At 44.7% G+C, this 23048-nt stretch overlaps 1 protein-coding gene across 2 annotated transcripts in view; it reads left to right on the plus strand.

The window, feature by feature from the left end:
* LOC135211138 (small RNA 2'-O-methyltransferase-like) overlaps positions 1–23048 on the plus strand; it is an 88116-nt gene that overhangs the window by 24257 nt on the left and 40811 nt on the right. For both annotated transcript variants that reach the window (XM_064244293.1, XM_064244295.1), the window contains exon 4: positions 22557–22699. In XM_064244293.1, the coding sequence (XP_064100363.1) occupies positions 22557–22699 (143 nt within the window). The remainder of the gene's footprint in view (positions 1–22556; positions 22700–23048) is intronic.

A 23048-nucleotide genomic window follows, 5' to 3' on the forward strand; every position in this document is an offset into this window, starting at 1 on the left:
TGGAGATCTTGTCCTCCTAGAGTGCCGCTACGGTCAGCCTAGCATAACCAATGAAAGGCTGCGTCAATCCCGGAGGATAAAACTCGAAGTCCTCAATCCTTCGAGTTCCACACTCCGGGACAGAGATCATACCGTCCTTGAATAGAGCGTAAGCGGCCACTCTCCATGGATTCTCCATGGAGAAGGCTGGTAGCGACTCATAAGGTGGTAGCTGGAGAATACCAGCACTTGCTACTGGGGAGACTGGATGAGGAGCTGAGCAAGCCCAGCTACTCGGTCCTCGTTCTCTCTAACTCTGTTAGAGAGATCTTGGATGGACTGGCCCGACTGAGACAAAGTGCTCGACAGTTGTGCGAACATTTGTTCGAACCTGGTTCCGAGGGCGGAGACCTGTGAGCCAACCATCTCTCCTACCTGTTGCATCACCACTGCTGAGAAAGCAGTGGGATCAAAGGAGCTAGGTCCCGCTACTCCAACCGGCGTTGCCGGAGTGGATGCGGTGGAGGCCGGAGAAGGCATTGGCTCAGCGGGAGCGCGAGCCTTCTCCTTAGAAGCCTTGCTTCTAGAGCTCTTTGAATAGGAAGAGCTCGGCTTAGCCTTCACCGCGTCAGCATAGGAAGTCGAAGACTTCTTAGCTGAAGAAGACGACGATGACTTTTTAGAAGTCGTCTTAACAAGGGTCTTCGGTTCTCTCTGTCCCTTCACCTTTGGGGGTACAGAGAGAGCGGGAGAGCGGGTAGGGATCTCAGATCCCAAAAAGCCTTGGAAAGAAGCAGTAGAAGAAGGGACAGGAGAAGATCCAGGAGCGCCCAAGGAAAGACCTTGGGCACCCGACACACCTACCTCAACTAACAAATCCTCAGCACCTACCGCCATAGGCTCAATATTAAGGTCCAAGGTTGTGACATCTGGGACCGTCTCCTGCGTGGCCACGGCCCCGAAAGACTGCTGCATCTCTTGCTGGATGGAGGCTATGAGAGGGGCTGCAGATATGGGGTCAACATACCCTGTTGACTTGCCACCGGGGAAGATCTGAACGGCCAGCTTCTTGTCCAAGATGTAAGGCTGGCCTTTGGCGGCGTTCTTCCCGAAGCCGCCCACCCAAGCTTTCAGGGTTGCTAGGGCGACTTCCCTCACACCGGCAGCCTGAAAGAGAAGGCGAAATGAAGCTTCTAATGGCGGAGCGGGGTTAACAAGCTTATGACTAAGTGTTGTTAGTAATTCGATAAAAAAGTCTATAATCGACTTACCCCCTCCACCAGCTGACTGACCAGGTCGTAACAGATGGCGCAGGCTTCCGGGTGCCAGGCGATCATGTCGTTGTAAGGCGTGGCACACGGGGCGTGAGACCTGCACTCATCGTGGGCGCAGGGGTCGTATAACGTCGCATTGCACCCAAGGACCTGACAGTTGGTAGCCTGTAAGTGGAAAGATACATAAGTATCAGGAGAACACTTACAGCCTAACAATTGCTCCGCTGGTGCAGGAGCGAGAAAGTTAGATTAAACCAGAGCCCCGCCATAATACGTGTGGTAGCAAGATGGTTGGAGTTTGTCCAAGGCTACACTGGAGACAAGAGATAGAATCCAACCAGGTGTGGTGGTGAAAATTGAAACCACGACGGAAAACGGCGGAGATGGTATATATAATATAAATCTAGGAATTCATCATAAAATTAGGGTATATCCTTAAAAATAACGAAATAAATATCAAACCTTTCCCCCCCGTCTACTAGAAGAGTGCCCGGTAAGAAGCACAAGCTCCCCTTCCGGTAGCGGGGAAAAAAGGGAAGGATATAGTAGGCAAGCAATAGACCACTAGTAGTGACCACCCCGCCCGCTGGCGGAGCCAGCAAGCTATAACCAAAGGTGCCCCGGCTGCAGCGGAAGGCTCCGTTCGTTTAAGTGGGGGAAAGGTGGGCTGAGCAACTGGGGGGGGGGGGGGGGGGGGGGGGGGGGGGGGTTCTCGGCGTAACACGGCGGGAGAGAGAGAGGGGGGGGGTGGCCTACTCCCTCCCGTCCCAACAACCTACCTGCTCGGTGACCCGGTACCCGAAACAAGTGGTCGCCCTATACCCCAGCTGGGGAGAACCCCTGGCCTCCTCAGAGAAGGAGGGAGGAAGGCAACTGAGGTTGTCATGGCAACCAAGGGGTCACCCCCAGACCCCTCCCTATACCTGGTATGGGAGGGAAGGGAAAGGTAAGGTGCGATGGAACACGTGACCGCAAGTGGCCTAAGCCGCGATAGCAACACAACCGTGGAACGGGCCATGTGAACCAGGCTGTACCAATACATGGGACATGCACCTAGGCTAGCCTAACACCCTAAATAGAACTAAAATTACATCGTAAAGATGGAAAAGACACTTTTAGTAAAAGAAAAAGAAGCCCAGGAGGAGGCAAACTGTTCCGAGGAACAGAAGCCTACTCGGAGCCAGCGATAGCCGATGAAGAGCAAGAGCCGGGATGCTGGGCCAGAAACACAGAATAGCCCTAAATACCAAACTAAGAGAATTGGTAAATGGGCTAACCTAGCTAAAAAGGCGATGTAAAAAACGATGAACGTGATATAGTAAGCCCATAAGTATGGCGCCGCCACGAGTCGACCGGGAAACCATATATGACCTATTAGAAGGAAAATACTGGTTCCTGGAAGACTAAAATACGGTAAAACACTACTTATGAGGCACTTAACTTAGCCGTTGCGATGGCAGCACGTTCCATAATGGAGAATGAGGTAAATCCAGAAAATAGTACACAAGCAAGAAAATGCGTACGACGCTTAGCGCTAATAATTAAGGATCACCGCTAGGGGCGCTGCTGTCCGTGGCGTCCCTAGTAGTAGTAGTAGCGGCTGCATCGCCCGTTGGTATCAGCTCTCTCTAGTGGGATTTTGATTGGAAGGTCTAATTGGTGAATGTCTCGTGGTAGTGTTCCCACTCGCCCTATTCTCATACCGACACTTCTTTTAAAGATGAACGAGTCAGTTTTACTGACATTTTCTTAATTTTGTTTTTCTCTGGTAATTTTAGATTAATTTTACCTAGAAAGAATGATATTAAGGATCCTTTCATAGGCCGACACGAGCTGAGCCCAGAAAATGAATTTTGTGTTAACAGATGGCATTCTGTAGAATTAGATTGGCACTAAATATTTTATAGTATTAGATAGGCAGTCAGTGCCGTTATAGGGGTCAAGAGAGTGATGTTAATGAGGTTTGAAGAGAATACAAGGAAAATATAGCCAGTAATTGAGAAAGCAATTAAATGATACAGGAGTAAACCTTTTACTTCTCTTATGCTTCTTCACTGGTTCTTCATCTCTATTTAACCCTCCTGTCTCTTACAGCCTGATAGCATCCTCCTCTGCTTGAACCTGAACTTATAACTTAGCTCCACCTTTTACTCTCCCTTAGGTTTACGAAAAGCACATTCTTAAATTAGAACAGAATGCTAGTCTTCATCTAATTTTGTTAAGGGGTTGACTGAATTCCAGTTTTGAGTAACCAATCCCCCACCCCTCCCAGTGTGTGTTCTTTATTTTGGTCCCCTTCAAAAGGAAAGGTTTCTGTGGCCTTGCCTTATGTAGCCCAAGCTTAGGACTGCTTCTTGATAAATGGAAGTCAGCTGCCAGGAACTGGGTTGGTTCTCAGGTTGAGGTTGTTTTGTGACTCCGACAACTTCATCTCATCCATCTTGATTGGTAAAGCATTTGGCATGCCCAGCAATCTCATCCATCTTGATTGGTAAAGCATTTGGCATACCCAGCAAAGGATTGTTTCAGAAAGCATAAATCATTCCAACAGTTATTATGTCACCGTTGTCAGACTTTAATGGTAGTGAGGTTAGCTTAGCCTTTGTAAGTTGAGAGAGAATAACAGTAATGGTAATGGTGTCAGTATCTCGTCTCATTCTATTCTTTTTCTCCTTGTAATATACTTTTTCTACCTTTATCATCTTTAGTCTCTGCTGTTTGGTGGCCTTTCTTCTTCTGCCACCTTAGATGTTCTTTTTCATCTTCAGCTATATTATTGAGTGCCTCATGGAGTCTAAGCTAGGTGCAATTTAGTGGCCTTTTTGGCTCATGATTTGCCCTTTGTTGATGGCATTTGGTCTCATGGGGCCCACCTCTTTCCCCTTCCTCCCAGTTGTGCAGGAGTAATGTTACTTCATTGTTTTCTCTAATGCATGCTGGTGCTTCGAGTGTGGCACATGCAGGCACAGCACATCCTTCTCTGAATGTGAGAATCAGCTATTTATAAAAGTTGGTAAGATTTATGCCAAATAGTGTAAATGTTTTGTAATGAAATTTATTATTTGGACACTTACATAGTGTTAAAGCACTTGTCCAGTTTAGTGGGTTGTCAAAAAGAGTTTTGATGAGATTGACATTTGATTACGCCTGGTGGAGAACAGGTGAACTAGCAAGTCATCCCTGGTCATCCAGGCAATCTTCTTTTTATTTTGAATGCTGACCACACCTGCTGGCACAAAATTATAGCCATCTTTAACATAAGGTAAGTATCGAAATAACAAATTTATTAGGAAAATTTACATATTATACAGACTATTGCTGAATATATTTAGAGAGCTATTGTAAATGTTGATGTTGTGCAGTACATACATATTTTGAAACTGCCATCCCTTAACCCTCCTAGTCCAGGCTAAAATATATATCACACACCCTTAGACAGGCTAAATTTAAGGATTGGCAATTAAAAAAAAAAAAAATTGGAAAGAGCTGATACACATATGCACAGGTATAAAAAAAAAATTTAAGAAAATATCTGTACCTTCCATAGTAGGTAAAAGTAAATATTTCCAACCCTGTTTGGGGTCTCTTTACCAAGACAGTCATAAAATATATGCTAATTTTACCAAGTTATAATGTTTTTCTAATAATTTTCTGTATTTTATTTTGTTAAATTATAATTACAGCTCGCACAATATCAGCAGATCAAAACTAAAATCAATAACAAATTCTGAGTATATTTATTGTATAAAATATTTAAGAGACATCCTTGGATGGGAATGGTGGACAACATTCCCCTTCGACATCTCAAGGCAAACTGTACTGACTAGGTAATATAGTTGCTGTAAGAGTTACCATAAGTCATATATGGCCTTTAGAAGTGATCTGAAGACTTTTCCCACAAAATTTGTTCAAGAAATGTTGATTATCTGAGAACGATACCTGGAATTTACCCTAAAGCTATAAATAGTCATCATTTGACAACCCTGCTCACAAAGGGTTGATATTTTGTGGAGAGCATAAGAGGAATTTCCACATTGTCAGATGTACATCTGGGCTCCAAAGTAACTGTTGTCTGAATTACTGCCAAAGAGAGAAACAAAAGGAAGAACCTGAAAAATCTAATGTGATGGTATATATAAAAAATCAATTTCAGTAATAAAATTTATTGTACCCATCTTTTTACAATAGCATGAGTAGCTGTTTAGGTTGGAGGACTCAGCTTTTTTCCAATAGTAGTGCAGGGTCTTTTTGAGCCTGGTAAACCCCTAGAATTAAGTGATTATGGTTTTGAAAGCCCGTAAGGTTAATAAAAAGTCTTAAAAATTAACAAATATTTAATTTGTTCATGAAACTTACCTGTCAGATATATATATAGCTGTATTTTTCCGAATCCGACAGAAATTTAAACACTTACGACACACGCGGTGGGAGTCAGGTGGTTAGTACCCATTCCTGCCGCTGGGAGGCGGGTATCAGGAACCATTTCCATTTTCTATTCATAATTTTTCTGTCGCCGGTGCTGGAAACACCTGTTTGCAGCACCTCCGTCCAGATTTTGGAAACTTACTACTACTTGAGTATCCCTTTTGGTTTTTTCTTTGGTATCTGAATTGGATCGGTGGCTTGGCACACGTTGACTTTGGATTGATTTGGAAATTTGGTATTGATTTTCTTTGATCGAGATATCAGGGTCTAGTTCTGCTAGCGCTAGATTTTGTTCTATGTCCGAATGTCAGAGGTAGGCTTAACTGAAAGCTTCAGTAGGAACCCACATTCTGTTTGTAAGGTTTGCAGGGGGAATGAATGTACGTTTGAAAGTCGTTGTAAGGAGTGTGAAAGATTAACAGAGTCTGAGTGGAAGGCGTATGATACCTATCTTAAGAAACTTGAGCGAGATAGGTTAAGGAGGTCTTCCTCCAGGAGTGTTTCAGGTAGGCAAGATTTTAATGATTCTCCTGCTAACCCTCCTTCTGTAGATTATGCTCCTACCCCTGTAGTGTTGCCTCCGGCCCCTGAAGCAGTGTCGGTAGAAGGTAATACTTTATCGCTAATTCTTGAATCGATTCGTAACTTAGAATCAAAAGTGTTAGCTCTGGAGAGCAAAAGTGAAGAGAAGTGCAGTGAAAGTGCCCCTTGTGTAGTGGAGTGGGTGCGTCAGATCGGCCTCATTCCGCCTCTAGACCTAGACCTCTGCTTGACTCCCAGGTTACGGGGAGAGAGCATGTCGAAAGTCGAAGGAGGGTTACGAGGAACCCCCACCGATCTGGCGTGCCTTCGGCAGCTTCTGACGAACCTACCCAGACTGCCAAGGAGCGTGCGCGTGCACGTCTTCTCAAGGAGTGCTTTTCTTCTTCTGAAGCTTCCTCCCCGCCCCGCAAGGGGTGGAGCTCTCATACCGCATCACGTCCGCTGAAAAGGACGGCTCGCGTTCGGACGCTTCACGTCCAAGTTTGTTTCTCCGGCAACTTTGCTCGTCGCCTGTTAGTGCGTTTGTTTGCTGCTTTTCCTCCGCAGAAGAAGCGTAGGATTATTCGGAGGCGGAGTCTTTCCTAGATGTTTCTTTCGAGCGCCGCAGTCGCTCTAAGGTGCGTGAAGTGGCGGTTCCTGGGAGTAGGAAGAAGGCGTCCCCTCGCCACTCGCCTGCTCACAGGATCAGCCCCTCCCCAGAAAAGGAGGCTTCACCTACAAGCAAGATTCTCCAGTCTCTTCAGCAGCAACTTCGAGATGTTTTTTCTTCGAGAGAGACTGTTCCACGTCGCCGTAAGAAGGATGACAATCTTCCTGTGAAGAGGTCAAGGCGTTTCTTCTCTCCCTCTCCTCGCTCGTCTCTCTCTCCGTTTGAGTCTCCCCTCTAGAGTTCGTTCTGCTCCCCAGCAAACTTTCTAGAGGAGGCGAGAAATTCGTTTCTCACTCTCGTGAAGCGGTTGTTTCTGCTGCTACGAAACTTGTTGATAAGAAGCGCGTTTCTTTAGATGCCGAGCGCGCTTCTGTGAAAGTCAAGCGCGCTTTAGTGGACGCCGAGCGTGATTCGGTGCAAGGTAAGCGAGCACCAGTGGGACGCTCAGCGCGTTTTAGTGGACGCTCGGCGCGCGCCAGTGGACGCCAGGTGTACACCTGTTGCTGTCGAGCGCGCTTCAGTTGGCGCCAGTAGATTGGCTTCAGACGCCAAGCGCGCGCCTACAGACGTCAGTTTACCACCTCCGCAAGCGCAAGCGGAAGCGGGAACTCTTCCTGTTCGCCGCTCTTTCTCTTTTGAGAAAGCTCGTGACTTCCTTACTTCCTCCGACTTCTCCTGTGTCTGAAGAGGAAATTAGTGACGCTTTCGTCGAAGTGGACGAAGAACAGCAGTTGGCTCCAGTTTCGACGGACTACAAGGTTTTGACTCGTTTGCTACAGTCGTCTTTGCAGACACTTTCCAACCTGAAGCTCCACGTACTCCTCCCTCTCAGTTTTTCGTCATCCAAAGCTACTAAGATCTCGGGCTTTGTGAAAATGAAGAAGTCGCTTTCTACGAAGCAAGCTTTTCGAAAGGTCCATGATTGGATGGAAAAGAGGAAAGCTTCAGGCAAGACTTCTTTCGCTTTACCACCTTCAAGACTTTGTGGCAAAGCTGGTATGTGTATGAGACGGGAGAAAACGTCGGAGTTAAGCTTCCAGCCTCAGCTCAAGGAGACTTTGGTAGTATTGGATGCGCCAGAAGATCTTTTCTGTCTTCCTCTAAGGTCTCTTGGACGCATAGTGAGTTAGACTTTCACCTTAAAGGCCTCTTCAGGACACTAGAGGTCTTTAATTTTCTTGACTGGTGCCTAGGAGTTTTGGATGCCAGGTCCAGGAGTTCGATTCCATCAGTCTGGGGGAGCTGTCCAGTGTATTGTCTTGCATGGACAAGGCCGTCAGGGATGGTTCTGAGGAATTGCTGCTCATTTCAGCACGGGACTGCTTAAGAAGAGAGCACTTTTTTGCAATTTTACTGCAAAGTCGTCTCGCCAGCGCAAAAAGCGGATCTTCTTTCGCTCCTTTCTCAGAACATCTCTTCCCCCAGTCTATGGTAAAGGACATAGCTGCCAGTCTCCAGGAGAAAGCAACCCAAGACCTTCTGGCACACGTCTTCTAGGAGACCTACAACTACTTCGTCTTCTGGGTCCTCTGCTTTGAGAAATCGAAGCCCTTTCGATCTGCTTCTTCCTTTTTCGAAGCCAGCCCCTCGAGAAGAGGCTCTTTCAGAGGTAAGACTCCCACTCCTTCCAAGAGCAAGAAGTGAGAGGGAAGTCCTTCAGCCACCGGTAGGAGCCAGACTTCTACATTTCGCGAGAGCATGGGAAGAGAGAGGTGCCGACGCTTGGTCTCTGGACATCGTCAAGAAGGGGTACAGAATTCCTTTCCTGAAGTTACCCCCGCTGTCTTCGACACCAAAGGATTTGTCTCCTTCGTATCAGGGAGAAAAGCAGAAAGTGCTTCACGATCTTACTAGATCAAATGATCGAGAAGCCAGGCGGTAGAACAGGTCTTCGACCGGAGTTCTCCGGCCGGGGTTTTACAACCGTCTGTTCCTAGTGCCGAAGCCACTCAGGGGGGTGGCGCCCCGTTCCTGGATGTCAGCAGTCTAAATCGCTTCGTTACCAAGCAGAAGTTCAAGATGGAGACACCTCAATCCGTGCTTGCAGCCTTAAGACCGGGGGATTGGATGGTCTCTTTAGACCTTCAGGACGCATACTTTCACGTCCCCCATCCATCCCCCGATCAAGAAAAAATACCTGCGGTTTGTCCTGAAAGGGAAGGTTTTCCAATTCAGGGCACTCTGCTTCGGTCTCAGCACGGCGCCGATGGTGACTTCACCGTTCTTATGAAGAACGTTGCGAGGTGGCTCCATCTTGCGGAAATAAGGATCTCTCTCTACCTAGACGACTGGCTTATTCGAGCCTCATCGCAAGACCGGTGTCTGAAGGACCTTTACACGACTCTGTCGTTAGCGAGGTCCCTGGGACTTCTGGTGAATCTCGAAAAGTCGCATCTGACTCCTTCTCAATCCTTAGTCTATCTGGGGATTCAGATGGACTCAGTGGCTTTTCGGGCTTTTCTCCGTCCCAGGAGGGGCGACAACTTCAATGCCTTAGACAAAGTGTCAGCCTTTCTAGGGAAGGAAACATGCTCGGTGAGGGAATTGATGAGTCTGCTGGGGACCATTTCCTCACTGGAGAAGTTTGTTTCTCTGGGAAGGTTGCACCTCCGACCACTTCAGTTCTTCCTCTCAAGCAATTGGTCACGCAAACAGGATCTAGAAGAGGTCTTGTTTTTGACGGAAGAAGTGAAAAAGCACCTCAAATGGTGGTTGGATCCAAAGAAGCTTGCGGAAGGACTTTCGCTCAAGCTTCGGAACCCCGACCTAGTGTTGTTCTCCGACGCGTCCTCCACGGGTTTGGGGAGCAACACTGGAGGGAGAGAAGTGTCAGGCACCTGGAGAGGGGAACAGGTGTCCTGGCACATCAATCTAAAAAGAACTTTCAGCGGTTTACCTTGCTCTAAGGTTCTTCCAAGAGGAAGTCTCCAACAAAGTGGGGTCAGATAACTCGGACCACAACCACCAAAGCCTTGGCATACCTCAGGAAACAGGGGGGAACTCACTCTCCTTCTCTGTTCGCCATCGGGAAAATATCCTGATTTGGGCGAAGTCGCAAAACGTCACGATTCTGACAAGATTTGTGTCAGGCGTGGAAAACGTGCGAGTGGACCTTCTCAGTCGGCAAGGACAGCTTCTGCCGACGGAATGGACCCTTCATCAGGAAGTATGCCAGGCGCTATTATTGGAACCTGGTGGGGACGTTCCTCATGTGGACGTTTTCGCAACTTCACGAACGAAGAGACTTCCGCTGTATTGCTCCCCAGTTCTAGACCCGGGAGCAGTGGCAGTAGACGCCCTACTGTGGAATTGGTCGGGACTAGACATTTACGCTTTTCCCCCATTCAAAATCCTCCGGGAAGTGGTGAGGAAGTTCGCTGCATCAGAAGGAGCGAGGATGACCCTCATCGCCCCCTTCTGGCCAGCGGTCGACTGGTTCACGGAGGTGATGTCCTTCCTGGTAGACTTTCCAAGGACTCTGCCCCTAAGGAAAGATCTACTCAGACAGCCCCACTTCGAGACGGTACCACAAAAACCTCCCCGCTCTGACCCGTTCTGAACTGCGTTCAAGACCTATTCAAATAAAAAGTTGGGCCAAGAGCGAGGGTTTTCAAGACCTGTGGCAACGGCGATTGCCACCGCAAGGAGGCCCTCCTCAATCGCAGTTTACCAATCAAAGTGGGCTGTCTTTAGAAGTTGGTGCAGAAAGAAGGGCATTTCCTCCACCTCAACCTCTGTGAGCCAGATAGCAGATTTCCTTCTTCACCTTAGGAAAGAAGCGAAACTAGCCGTTCCCACGATTTAAGGCTACAGAAGCGTGCTTTCTGTGGTCTTCAGGCATAGAGGACTCGACTTAGCGAATGATAGAGACATTCATGATCTCATTAGATCATTTGAGACTGTGAAAGTTCTCCAACCGAAAGTACCATCGTGGAACTTAGACGTGGTACTTAAGTTTCTCATGTCGAGTCAATTTGAACCGCTCCATTTAGCCTCGCTTAGAAATCTTACTAAGAAGACCATTTTCCTAACCGCTCTGGCGCGGCGAAGAGGGTTAGCGAAATTCAAGTCATAACAAGCACATTGGGGTATCAAGGATCATAGTGCAGTTTGTTCCTTAAGTCCTACGTTCTTAGCAAGAACGAGAACCCTTCCAACCCTTGGCCGAGGACGTTCGAGATCAAAGGGTTGTCGGAGCTAGTGGGACCTGAAGCTGAGAGAGTCCTGTCCTGTCAGGGCTCTCAAGTTTTATTTGCAGAGAACCAGAGCATGCAGAGGCTCTTCGGAGAACTTGTGGTGCTCTGTGAAAAAACCAGTTCTTCTTAAGAAGTACGGTTAAGGAAGCCCATGAAAAGTGTAGTGAAAGTGACATGGAGCTTCTGAAAGTGAAAGCCCACGAGTTGAGGGCTATTGCTACTTCGGTGGCTTTTCACAAAAATATGGCAATCAAAGATATTTTGGGCGCCACTTATTGGCGAAGCAATTCGGTGTTCGCTTCACACTACCTGCGGGAGGTGAAAGCAACATACGAAAATTGTTACTCGCTCGGACCATACGTCGCTGCAGACACTGTTTTGGGGGCAGGAGGTAGCGCTCATCCTATCCTTTAATGGTTAGGGGAGTTTTTAACTTGTGTTATGGTTGTGGGGTTGACCGCCTGCGGCGGATCTCCCTTCCATTAGCTTAGTCTAAGTGGGATACTTTTGGTAGGCTACGCCAGGTGGTTTGGTTTTACTTCATTGCCCTCATTTGTATGGTCAATGGTCTAGTCACGTCGTGTTCTCGCCCCTGTTGACAGATCATCTGGAGTGCACCAGCTTTATAGGTCTCTACCTTGCTGGCAACTCTAGTAGCACAAGCAGACTTACGCGGCAGTAACCACGAAGTCAGCTATGCTAACAGGTAAGGAACCAAGATATCAATTATCTGCATATATATGTTTCCTAAAATCTTCTATTCTGTCTACTCCCACCACCAAAGGTGGGATTCAGCTATATATATATATCTGACAGGTAAGTTTCATGAACAAATGATATTGTAATGATACAATAAGTTTGTTCATACTTACCTGGCAGATATATATAACAAGTACCCACCCACCTCCCCTCAGGAGACAGTGGAAATAAAAATTATGAATAGAAAATGGGAATGGTTCCTGATACCCGCCTCCCAGCGGCGGGAATGGGTACTAACCACCTGACTCCCACTGCGTGTGTCGTAAATGTTTAAATTTCTGTCGGATTCGGAAAAATACAGCTATATATATATCTGCCAGGTAAGTATGAACAAACTTAATTGTATCATTACAATATCACGTTTATGATTTGTACTGGTCAGAACTTCATAATTGAACCTATATAGAAAATATTCTCACCTTATTTATCTAACATGGATATAGATATCCCAGAGTTTCATGCTAAAAATTGTGATTAAATGCCTGTTGGATGTGATGGAAGATTCTTGAGGGGTGCTTTCATTAGCCTTAGTAAGAAGAGACTGTTTGACCAGGGTCAACAATAGGGCTAAAAGAAAAGATGTGTAGGGACTCATGAAGTAAATCTCTCATTTGTTCATGAAACTTACCCAGCAGATATATATATAGCTGTATTTCTCCGAAGTCCGACAGAAATTTCAAAACTCCTGGCACACGCAGTGGTCGGCCAGGTGGTTAGTACCCATTCCCGCCACAGGGAGGCGGGAGTCAGGAACCATTCCCATTTTCTATCCAGATTTTTTCTGTCGCTCGTAATGAAAACACCTGTTTTCATTACCTCCGACCAGGATTTTGATTCTCCATTGCCGCTTAAGTATCCTAATTATCTTTTGAATGATTGACTTGGATGTGTGGCTAGGCATACGCTATCGTAATTTAATTAACCTTTGTTTAACTTGTCTGAATCTAGTTCGGCTAGTTTCAGACTGTGTTGTCTGCACAAGTAAGGTGAGGCTACCGAAAGTGTCGGTAAATCCTCATTTGGTATGCACGGGGGTTGAGAACGTTTTTTCTTTATTGAAAGATCGATGTAAGACGTGTGAGAGTTTGACTGATTCTGAAGGGAAGACAGATAATTCGTATGTACGCAAATTAGAGAGGGATTGAATCACGGGGTCTTCCTCAAGAAACTGCATTAGTAAACAGAAGTCAGGGTAATGAACCTACTAACCTTTCTGTAGACTTTGTTTTGCCTAACCCTGTAGTTTGGCCTACGAGCCATTAGGCTATGTCTACGAAAGAATGCCCTTTTCTGTTATTGTGGATTCCATTCGTAATTTGGAATCTAAAGTGCTCGCTTTCCAATCAGTGTTGTGAAGTGTAGTGCCCCCAGTGTTGTGGAGGGGGCGTCAGATCGGCCCTATAATGCCTCTAGGCCTGGACCTCTGTCGAACTTCCAAGGCCCAGGCCCCAGGACGACATGCGAAAGCCGCAGGAGGGTTACGGGGAACCCCCACCGATCTGGCGTCCCTTCGGCAGAACCTGTAGACGATCCCCAGGCTGCCAAAAAATAATGCACGAGAACGGATCATGAGAGATTGCTTCTCGTCCTCCGAGGCGTCCTCCCCGCACAGGGGTTGGAGCTCTGGGAAGGACTCGCGCCCTCTAAAAAAAGAAGATTTAGAGAAGAGGACGCTTCACGTCCTCTCTCTCGTCGAGAGGGAGCGTCAGATCGGCCCTGTAATACCTCTAGGCCTGGACCTCTGTCGGACTCCCAGGACCAGGGAGAGGGCATGTCGAAAGCCGAAGGAGGTTTACGGGGTCTCCACATTGATCTGGCGTCCCTTTAGCAGAACCTGTACGAGCCACAAGCTGCAAAAGAGTGTGTTCGTGCGCGTTCCCTCCGTGAGGGATTTTCGTCTTAGAGGCGTCTTCCTCGAACAGTAGTTGGAGCATGAGAAGATGCTTGCGTCCTCTGAAGAGAACAAAGACGTTAGATGTCGCACAGGCGGCCATCGTCAGTAGTTTCTTAGAGGAGCACGCAGAACCTCTTTGCGCTCCTTCTGCTTTACGGGCTTCGCCTTTATACGTGACTACTCTCCGCCGCAAAAAAGATCAAAGATGCAAGGTAGAACGCACGGGAGGCCTGTGTCTTTGATCTCAGGGAAGAGGACGCTTCACGTCCTTTCTCTTTTGCTGCTTTGCGGTCGTCACCTGAGAGTTTTGCTGCATGGACGCCTCAAAAGAGAACCAGGACGTCATCAGACGATGACGTCTTTGAACCCCCCTGTCGCTCCAAGAATAGAGCTGTGAAGGGACAGGTGAGAAGGAATAGGGCTTTCTCTCGCTCCTCTCCTTCTCATAGGATCAGCTTTTCACCTGAAAAGGAACATTCTAGAAAAGAGGGTCATCCGTTTGATGCAACATCGACTTGCTTCGTTGCCGACTGGGAGACAGGCAGAACCGCGTCCTAGAAGAAAAGATGATATATTGCCATTAAAAGATCTAAGCGGTCTCCCGCAACTGCGGATCGCTCTTCTCTTTCACCGGTTGCTACGCCTTCTAGATTAGTGCGTCTCACCTGCTGTTATGTAAAAAACATGAGAAACTTCCTCCTTAAGATTCTTATATCGAGAGGAAGAAAGCTCTCCTTACTATTCAAGGGGTTCCCCTCTCTTATTATAGGGTGTCTCTTTATCCGTAAACTGACGTTATTTTTGTTGCAAACCAAGGTGGGTTGCAAGCTGAGATACTCGACGCTCCTAGTTCGACCCTGAGGGAGCGTGGTGTTTACAAGTGTGGCGTTTCTATAGATGCTAAGCTGGACGCTTATTTAGACACCAAGCGTGACGCTCGGCTGGACGCCGAGCGTGGCGCTCAGCTGGATGTCAAGCGTGACGCTCGGCTGGACGCTGAGCGTGACGCTCGGATGGACGTTGAGCGTGACGCTCGAATGGACGCTTTGTGGACATTCTTCAGGATCACAACGTGATATTTGTCTGGAAGCTCGTCAACAATCTGACTTTCGTAGAGACTCCCATCGAGAGAGTGCAAGAAATTATTACCTCTATATCGGAATTTTTAGTGACTAATATTCAGAAAGCACCTATTACGTCACAACAGCAATCTTCATCAAGGATTGAATCGAAAGGACTTATATCACCGTCTTCAGGAGTCCCCTCTGCCGCTCATATAGAAGAAGGACGACTTAGTAGGATGTCAGAAGAAACTGACGAGGACCACCTTCGTCAGCTTCGTCTGATTATCAGGTATTGGTTCGTTTGCTTCAAGCTTCAGTTGGAGACGAATTCCAACCTGTGGCTCCTCGCTATCCTCCTTCTCAGTTTTCGTTATCGAAAACCGACAAGATTCCTGGTTTGTTCATAAAACTTGCCCGGCGGATGTATGTATTGCTGTGTTTCTCTGAAATACAGCTATATATATATTTATCTGCCGGGTAAGTATGAACAAACTTTATTGTATCTTAACAATATCATAATTGTTAAAATGAAGAAGTCTCTTTCAACGAAAATAGCTTTTAAAAAAGGTTCAAGATTGGATGGAGTCGAGAAAAGCGCAAAGAAAGACTTCTTTTGCCCAGCCTCTGTCAAGACTATGCGGCAAGGCAGGCATTGGGTGGGATACAAGTAAACATATCGGTGTAAGAATTCTCGCATCGGAATAAGGTGACTTTTCCAGTCTGGTTGACGCTCCAAGGAGGTCTCTCCTTTCGTCAACAAAAGTTGCGCGAACTCCTGATGAAATGGACTACCATCGGAAGAGCTCTCATTCATTAGTCAGAGTCTCTTCCACGAAATAGTATGAAGTTTAGGTACAATAACATAAGAAGTTTGAACTGTCATTTTCGGTCCTCGGTTTTCACTTGAGAAGATTCCTCGAATAATTTTAATTCGTTCGTTTGGAAGAACGAATACAGTATATTTTCACTCTCTCTCTTCCTTGCAGAAGAAAGAATGTAGTAGAGAATTAACTGTCCAAGTGATTACAATACTTATGTATTTTATCTTTGCGTTATATTACTACTGTATGGATCAAGTCATATACGCACATCGTAATTACCGATACGGATAGTAACCGAAAGGACTCGTATTCCAAGTGTACTTAATCGGTCCTTCCTGCAAACTTCCAGGAGTTTCCGGTGTAAGGACAACGCTAAAATGTATTGTTACAACAACACCAACTCAGCTTCTGCATCTAGCGTATTCGGTTTCGCTTAAATATGCCTGCTTGAGAATTCTCTTCTAATCGATAATAGTAACAGACCTATTCCTTCGTAGAATAGAGTAGCTGGTAACTCAGGCAGAGTAGTGCGAGATGACCATTGATAGCTGCTGTCGTTGTAGATGACGCAGTATATTAAATCGGTACTCCCTGCAACCTTCCAGGAGTTTCCAATTTAGCTTTTGGTTATTTAAGCGTAGTGTTATGACAACACAAAATCAGCTTCTGTATTTAGCGGATTCTGTCTCGCTTAAATATGCCAGCTTGAGAGTTTTGTGCTGTTCAAATAATGAAAAATCTATTCCTTCGTAATATGGAGTAGCTGGCAACTCAGGCATAATACTGCGAGAAGGTGAACGTAAGCTGCTGTAACTGTACACCAAGTCACCAACTCAGTATCAGCTAGCTTGCTGTTATGTGCTGTCTGTTAAGTGTCTCTCTCCCGCGGGATTGATTGACGAACCGTATCTCTGCCCTACAATCACGGACTTTGCCTAGGATTGAGGGAGATTCTAACATGCATTGAATAAACATTGCCTTCGTTTGCGAAACAATTTTTAACAGAGATATCTATTAGGCTTTTTGGTGCTGTTTACTGCACTGTAACAGAATTCTGTACGAGTTTACCGCAGCATAGCATTATAATAATGCTCTCCTAATTATGGAGAGCGCAGCCTTCTTAGGGAAGGAAGCATGCTTAAGAGAGGTAATGGATGAATCTGCTGGGGACCATTTCCTCGCTGGAGAAGCTTCTTTTCCCTGAAAGGACTGCAATTCAGACCTCTACAGTTTTGTACTTCCGGAAAACTGAAGTAACATCAAAGATCGAGTAATGATTCTGAACATCTCTCAGTAGTTCAATGATCACCTCAGGTGATAGTGAGATGGTGCCAGGCATCCTGACAGAGGTACAGAGGTCCTGCCACATAATCTAAAAGAATTGGAAGCAATTTGGTTGACTCTCCAGTTCCTCGAAGAATGAGTTTTGGCCGAGTGGTTCAGATCAACTCTGACAATTCCACAGCTCTCTCACATCTCAAGAAGAAAGAGCCATTGATGGCCACAGGCACGGAACGTATCGATCCTCCAGAGGTTAGCTACACAATTGAAGGACGTCCGTGCAAAGCTTCTCTATTGATGGCAGCAACTACTGACGTCTGAGTATTCTTTCCTTAGAAGTATGTCAAAAGTCGTGGGCTACTCTAATAGCCTCACTTCGAGAGGTATCTCTAAACCGTTCGGCTCTGAGTCTGACTGCGTTCAGACTGTCAAGAAAGTGACCAGGATAAGAGGTTTTTCAAGACTAATGGCTAGTGTCATTACCAAGATAAAGCAGTTCTGCCTATCTTGCAGTGTACCAATCGGAATGGGCCGTTTCTGGAGATAGGGCAGGAAGAATGGTTTTTCCTCCACCTCGACCTTTGTGAATTACATTACCATCTTCCCTTTCCGTCGGAAGAATGGGATGTACTAGCAGTCTCGACTATTGTAGACTACGGAAGTAGGTTGTTGGCGGCCTTTACGCTCAGATATTTGGATCTGTCAAACAGCAAAGCCCTTTACGATCTATGAGGTCTGTGGAAATCTCGAAATTGTAGAATATTTCCTGTGTAACTTTTTGTATGTGACCAAAATTCTAACCACTCTAGATAAGACAAAGAGGGTTAGTGAGGTTTAATACATCATCAGAGGATTTGGCTTTAGAGGACATAATGCGGTGTGTTCTCTAAGCCTTTTGTTTTTACAAAGAATGAAAACCTGTTTAATCCTTGGCCCAGAAGCTTGGAAATCAAGGGGTGCTATGGATTATTAGGCAAGAAACAGAGAGAGTCCTGTGACCTGTCAGGACCCTCAAGTTTTATCTAGTTAAAACTAAAGAAAGTGGAGGTCCTTCGGACAATCTGCGGTGTTTCGTAAAAAGACCAGACTTGCCCAGGTCGAAGAACACCCTGGCGTTATTGTTGATGAGTTCTTTTAAAGAAGCTCATTCGTCATGTTTGGACAAAGATTTGAAATCTTTTAACTAAATGTTCACGAGGTGAGGGCGCTGCCTCGGAAGCATTTCAACAGAGCATGGCACTCAGTATCATCCTGAGTGCCACATTTTAGCGAAGCAACTTTGTGTTCATTTCACAATACCTGCGGGATGTGAAGACGACATATAAGATTTGCTGCTCGCTGGGGCCATACGTGTCTACAGACACAATCTTGGGGGCAAGAAGTATCACTCTTCCTATCCTATAGAAAATGGTTAGGAAGAGTTGTTAATTATGTTTATTGGGTCGGCCGCTAGTGACGGTCTTCTCAATCCTTAAGCCTTAGGTAGATATCCTTAACTTTGGCTAGGTTGGTCAGGTGGTGATATATATTACTTCTTAGCCCTCATGGTATGGTCAATATGGTCTAGTCACATTGTGGTCATGCTCCCGTTGACAGATCATCTAGAACTCGCCAGCTACATAGGTCACTACCTTGCTGGAGACTAGTAAAGCAGTAGCAGACTTGGGTGACAATAATCACGAAGTCAGCTATGCTAACAGGTAAGGAACCAAGATGTCAATCATCTGCACGCAATGTGTTTCCTAAAATCCTTTTCTGTCCCTCCCCATCTCCAAAGGTGGGATTCAGCTATATATATATCTGCTGGGTAAGTTTCATGAACAAAATGATATTGTTAAGATACAATAAAGTTTGTTCATACTTACCTGGCAGATATATATAATCAAAGTACCCACCCACCTCCCCTCAGGAGACAGTGGGAATAGAAAATATGGATAGAAAATGGGAATGGTTCCTGACTCCCGCCTCCCAGCGGCGGGAATGGGTACTAACCACCTGGCCGACCACTGCGTGTGCCGGGAGTTTTGAAATTTCTGTCGGACTTCGGAGAAATACAGCTATATATATATCTGCCAGGTAAGTATGAACAAACTTTATTGTATCTTAACAATATCATTTTTGAATTTTGCAGAAGTATTAGAGGATTTCAAAAGGGTATAGATAATAATAGTGTCTTATTTTCATATTGACTCAAAAGGTCAGTGATGTGGATACTGTCAAGATATCATTAACCTGGACTTTAATTTTATTCCTGTGATTCAGTAGCATTTTGATAAGCCTCAGTATAGCTTGCCTAAGCCAGTAAGATGTAGTATTTTACAAGTTCCTGACATGTGTGCCTGTATGTAAAATTATTCTTGACCCTCCAACCCCCTTTTCTAAAAGGTTTAGTCATCCAAATATATATTCACTTTGTTCTCACTGGACATGAGTGGATCTTTTTTTTTTACCCCCCAGTCCTTCTGGTAATCAGGGGACAACTAAAAAAGGAGAGGGTGAAATGTTTGACAGTAAAAACTTGGTTTCAGCCACAAAACCAGTTAGAGAAGCAGGTGTTACCAAGAAGGTCGTCAGTAACAGACAAATCATTAATGGAATTTTCCTCCTAAGGATTTGTAAGTCATACCTGAAAGATGTTTTTAAAGATGGAATGTATCTTATGATGGAGCTTTGATGTTTCCAGGAGGGCTTATACGTCTCAAAACTCTCACATCCTTCACAGCTTAATAGATTAGCCCAGCAACCTGGTCTAGAGGAACATGTGATAGGGCTGACATGTAGCCTGTGATTAGTAATAGCTAAGACTGAAAGACTTTTTGAACAGCATTAAGACATCTGCTATCTGAGGAGTAATGGCACAGGGTGGATTAATCCCTCTCCTACAGTGCCAAGTGGAAAAGGAATATCTCCCATACTGTGTTATTTTGACTTGTGTAGTTTGTTGACAGACTGTTAGCAGAGTTGGCATTGACTTCAGCAGCTTGACTTGAAAACAGTTTTTATAAGACCCTGCTTGGTAGCCTCCAGCATGTAAATGTAGGCTGTTTAAGGTCTGATGAAATCACAGGATTGGGGCTGATGCAACAGTCTCAGTCTAGAAAGCAGATGTACTAAGAACTTGAGAAGATGCTGAAATCATGTTTGTTGAGGCAATTGCATGTGTGTTGATTAATCAGCAGAGCTGGTATGATTAAAGAGAAGGGAGGAAATGTGTACAGTTCTAAATTATGCCATCGGACCATATAAACATCATTTGAGCAAACTGTCTTGTCAGGCAGAGTGGAGTGTATTTTCTTCAAGGACCATTGGCCTAAAGGTACTGGGTACAGAATATGGGCCCCCATCCCACAAACCTCATTTGGAAGCATCTATTAATAATAGAACCCCAAACATAGGTAACGCAGAACTCCACCCCTAAGATGCGTTTATTTGGGATGAATCTTACCTACTGTTAAAGATTGCTTATATTTCTGCTCCAGTAGGCGAGTCAGCATTTAAACAAACGATCAAATGACCGTCTAGCACAGGGGTTCCCAAATCAGGGGCCGGAACCCCAAGTGGGGTGAGAATGCTCATTATGTTGGGTCACAGACAGGTCTAAGGGTTGGTGGGGTCACTGAGGCACCCCCAGGGAATGGGTGTACAAAACACCGAAGCCAGGGGTACGAAGTATCATGTTAAATTCAATGTTTGGTAGAGTAACAGTTCTAGTAGTCTCATCTTGTTGAGAGAAAAAAATAAATGATAGATTATAATTGTTTAGTATGCATATGTATAATTTTATCAGGGGTCGCACAGAACATGTGAAAGTGCTGAATGGGGTCATACTAAGAAAAGCCTGGGAACCCCTGGTCTAGTACACCTGTTCTCCACCAGGTGTGTATTACAATCCTTACATGATCAGACTATTTGTGAAGGTGAGGAATTAACTTTTATAAGTACCATAGAAGTATGATCTTCCATGCCAGCAGGAGATTGATAAATTGCCATAGAAAAACAAGAACTCTTCTGTGTGGTCTTTGCTGACACTTTCATCAGATGTTTCTCAAAGGTAAGATGTGACTCAAAAGCAACACCAAGACTAGTTAAAGCTTCAGACTCATTCAGTTGGCTGCGATCCACCGGAAGGGGAGGATGGGATGGAAAACATGTACAAGATCTGGTAATCAATAGTTTTCATTTTACGAGAGTTCAACCTCATACCCCACCAACCACACCATTCACTAATCAGCTCCATGCCATGATTGCAGCCAAGGGCAGCTTTATTTCTTGGAAGTGGAGGCTTTGCAGCACTGGCATACTGAACAAGCTTGTTTTCCAGGCAAAGAAACTTAACACTTGTATACGCTGAAAATAACAGCAGACCAAGAACACTACCCTGTGGAACTCGTGACACAATAAGTCTTGCTTCACTAAAGATCCCATCAGTAGCAACTTGCTGCTGTCTACCGGTAAGGAAATCTTGAAGTAATCCTAAGACATATCCACCCACTCCAAGATTCTGTATTTATAAGTAAGTGCCCTGTGATTTGCTATATTGAAAGCAGAATTTAAATTATTTGAATTACTCTCCACTCAAAATCCTTATTAAGGTTAACTTGCATATGGCATTGCAAGTTTCTAACTGCTTCTTATATCCATGTGGACTATCAGCTAACCTTTAGATTCCATATACTTATATAAGCTTAAAAATCAGTTTTTCTGCAACTTTGGAGAGCACACGGAAAATGGAAATTGGGCTGTGGTTACTGCAGTCTGCAGATAGGCATATATTTAGAGCAAGCACTGTATTTACTAAGCTCACACTTATCCGCAGAGATATTATTTTGACCGCCCTAAAAATAAATAGAATTTACTAATCTGGGGAGATAACACTAAAAACTTATTTGAAAAACAAAGGAAAGAAACCATCAGGATCTTCTCTACCCCAACTGTCAAGATAATGAAGAATCTTCTTAACATCTCCAAAGCTAAATGTAAACTTTATAGAATAGGTTCAGGATGACAAGTATCTGGAAGAGGGACATCCTCAGCTGACCACTTAGCTTCAAAGGTTCAATGAAGCTGTTTAGCCTTCTCCGAAGGACCAGTAACCAATATACTATGATCAGTGTGTAGCAGTGAGATGAATGACAAGCCTCACCCAAAGATAGATGATGCTAATTTTGTCCACTACAGGTGAGGCTGAGTGATTCCTTCAAGTGTCCTCTATTAGTAATTTTTTTTTTATTTCTTTCTGCTACAAGGTAACTTCTATTAACAGCTCAGCAAGACTCAACAGAAATGGCATAATTTTCATGTGAATGATGATGTCACCAGGTGTTGAATTTGGTCTGTTTGTTATGGTACTCTATAAATGAAAGGCTTTGAGTTGTGTACCTAGGAAAAATACAAATTATTTTTAAAATTTCTGACATTTATGGAGCAGGAATGCTAGCTTTAATATTATATATATGATGAATACTTTATGCTACAGTATTGTTTGAGGTCCAGTTGATGATTTGTTACAAGAATTAGCCTCAAGTTATAAGCTTAGATATAGTTGTTGGTTTCACATATGCTAGTTGATTAATTGAAGAAATACAAGCTCATATTTAATCTAATGTGGGCTTCTCTTCATTTTGTGTACTTTGTTTATTGGATTGAAAGTTAATGATTGTGTGGTTTGCAGGACAATATCCATCATTTGAAGCCAATGTTAGGGGACTTCATTATGTTACGAACAGAACCCCTCACTGTGAAAGCTGTTTGTGGTGATGCAACTGTATACAATCCTGTAATGAAGGATGCCCAGGTTGTTACCATGATTGAGCTGTAAGTTCTCATTTATAAGGAGTTGGCCCCAGTTGCTTTGTAAATGCAATTATAGATCATAGTGTGTACCATTGAATTTTTTTTTTTTTTTTTTTTTTTTTTTTTTAAATTCTGAGATTAGAAGTGGACAGTAAGCTTCAGTACATTAAGAAAAGTGTGGTTTAAAAATATAAGATTAATTTTATCAGCTAAAACTCCATTATTTTACATTAGCCCAGTCTTCAGTAGCAGTCCTCTTCAGACACAGCATACTAGAAGTGTCCCTCTCTACCAATCTAAGCATGCATGTGAGTCTCTTAAGTACTACCTGTGGTGTTGAGAACTGGTCACTTTCTGCATAGTTTGAACA

The sequence above is a fragment of the Macrobrachium nipponense genome, chromosome 4 (assembly GCF_015104395.2).
Source record: "Macrobrachium nipponense isolate FS-2020 chromosome 4, ASM1510439v2, whole genome shotgun sequence".
NCBI lineage: Eukaryota > Metazoa > Arthropoda > Malacostraca > Decapoda > Palaemonidae > Macrobrachium > Macrobrachium nipponense.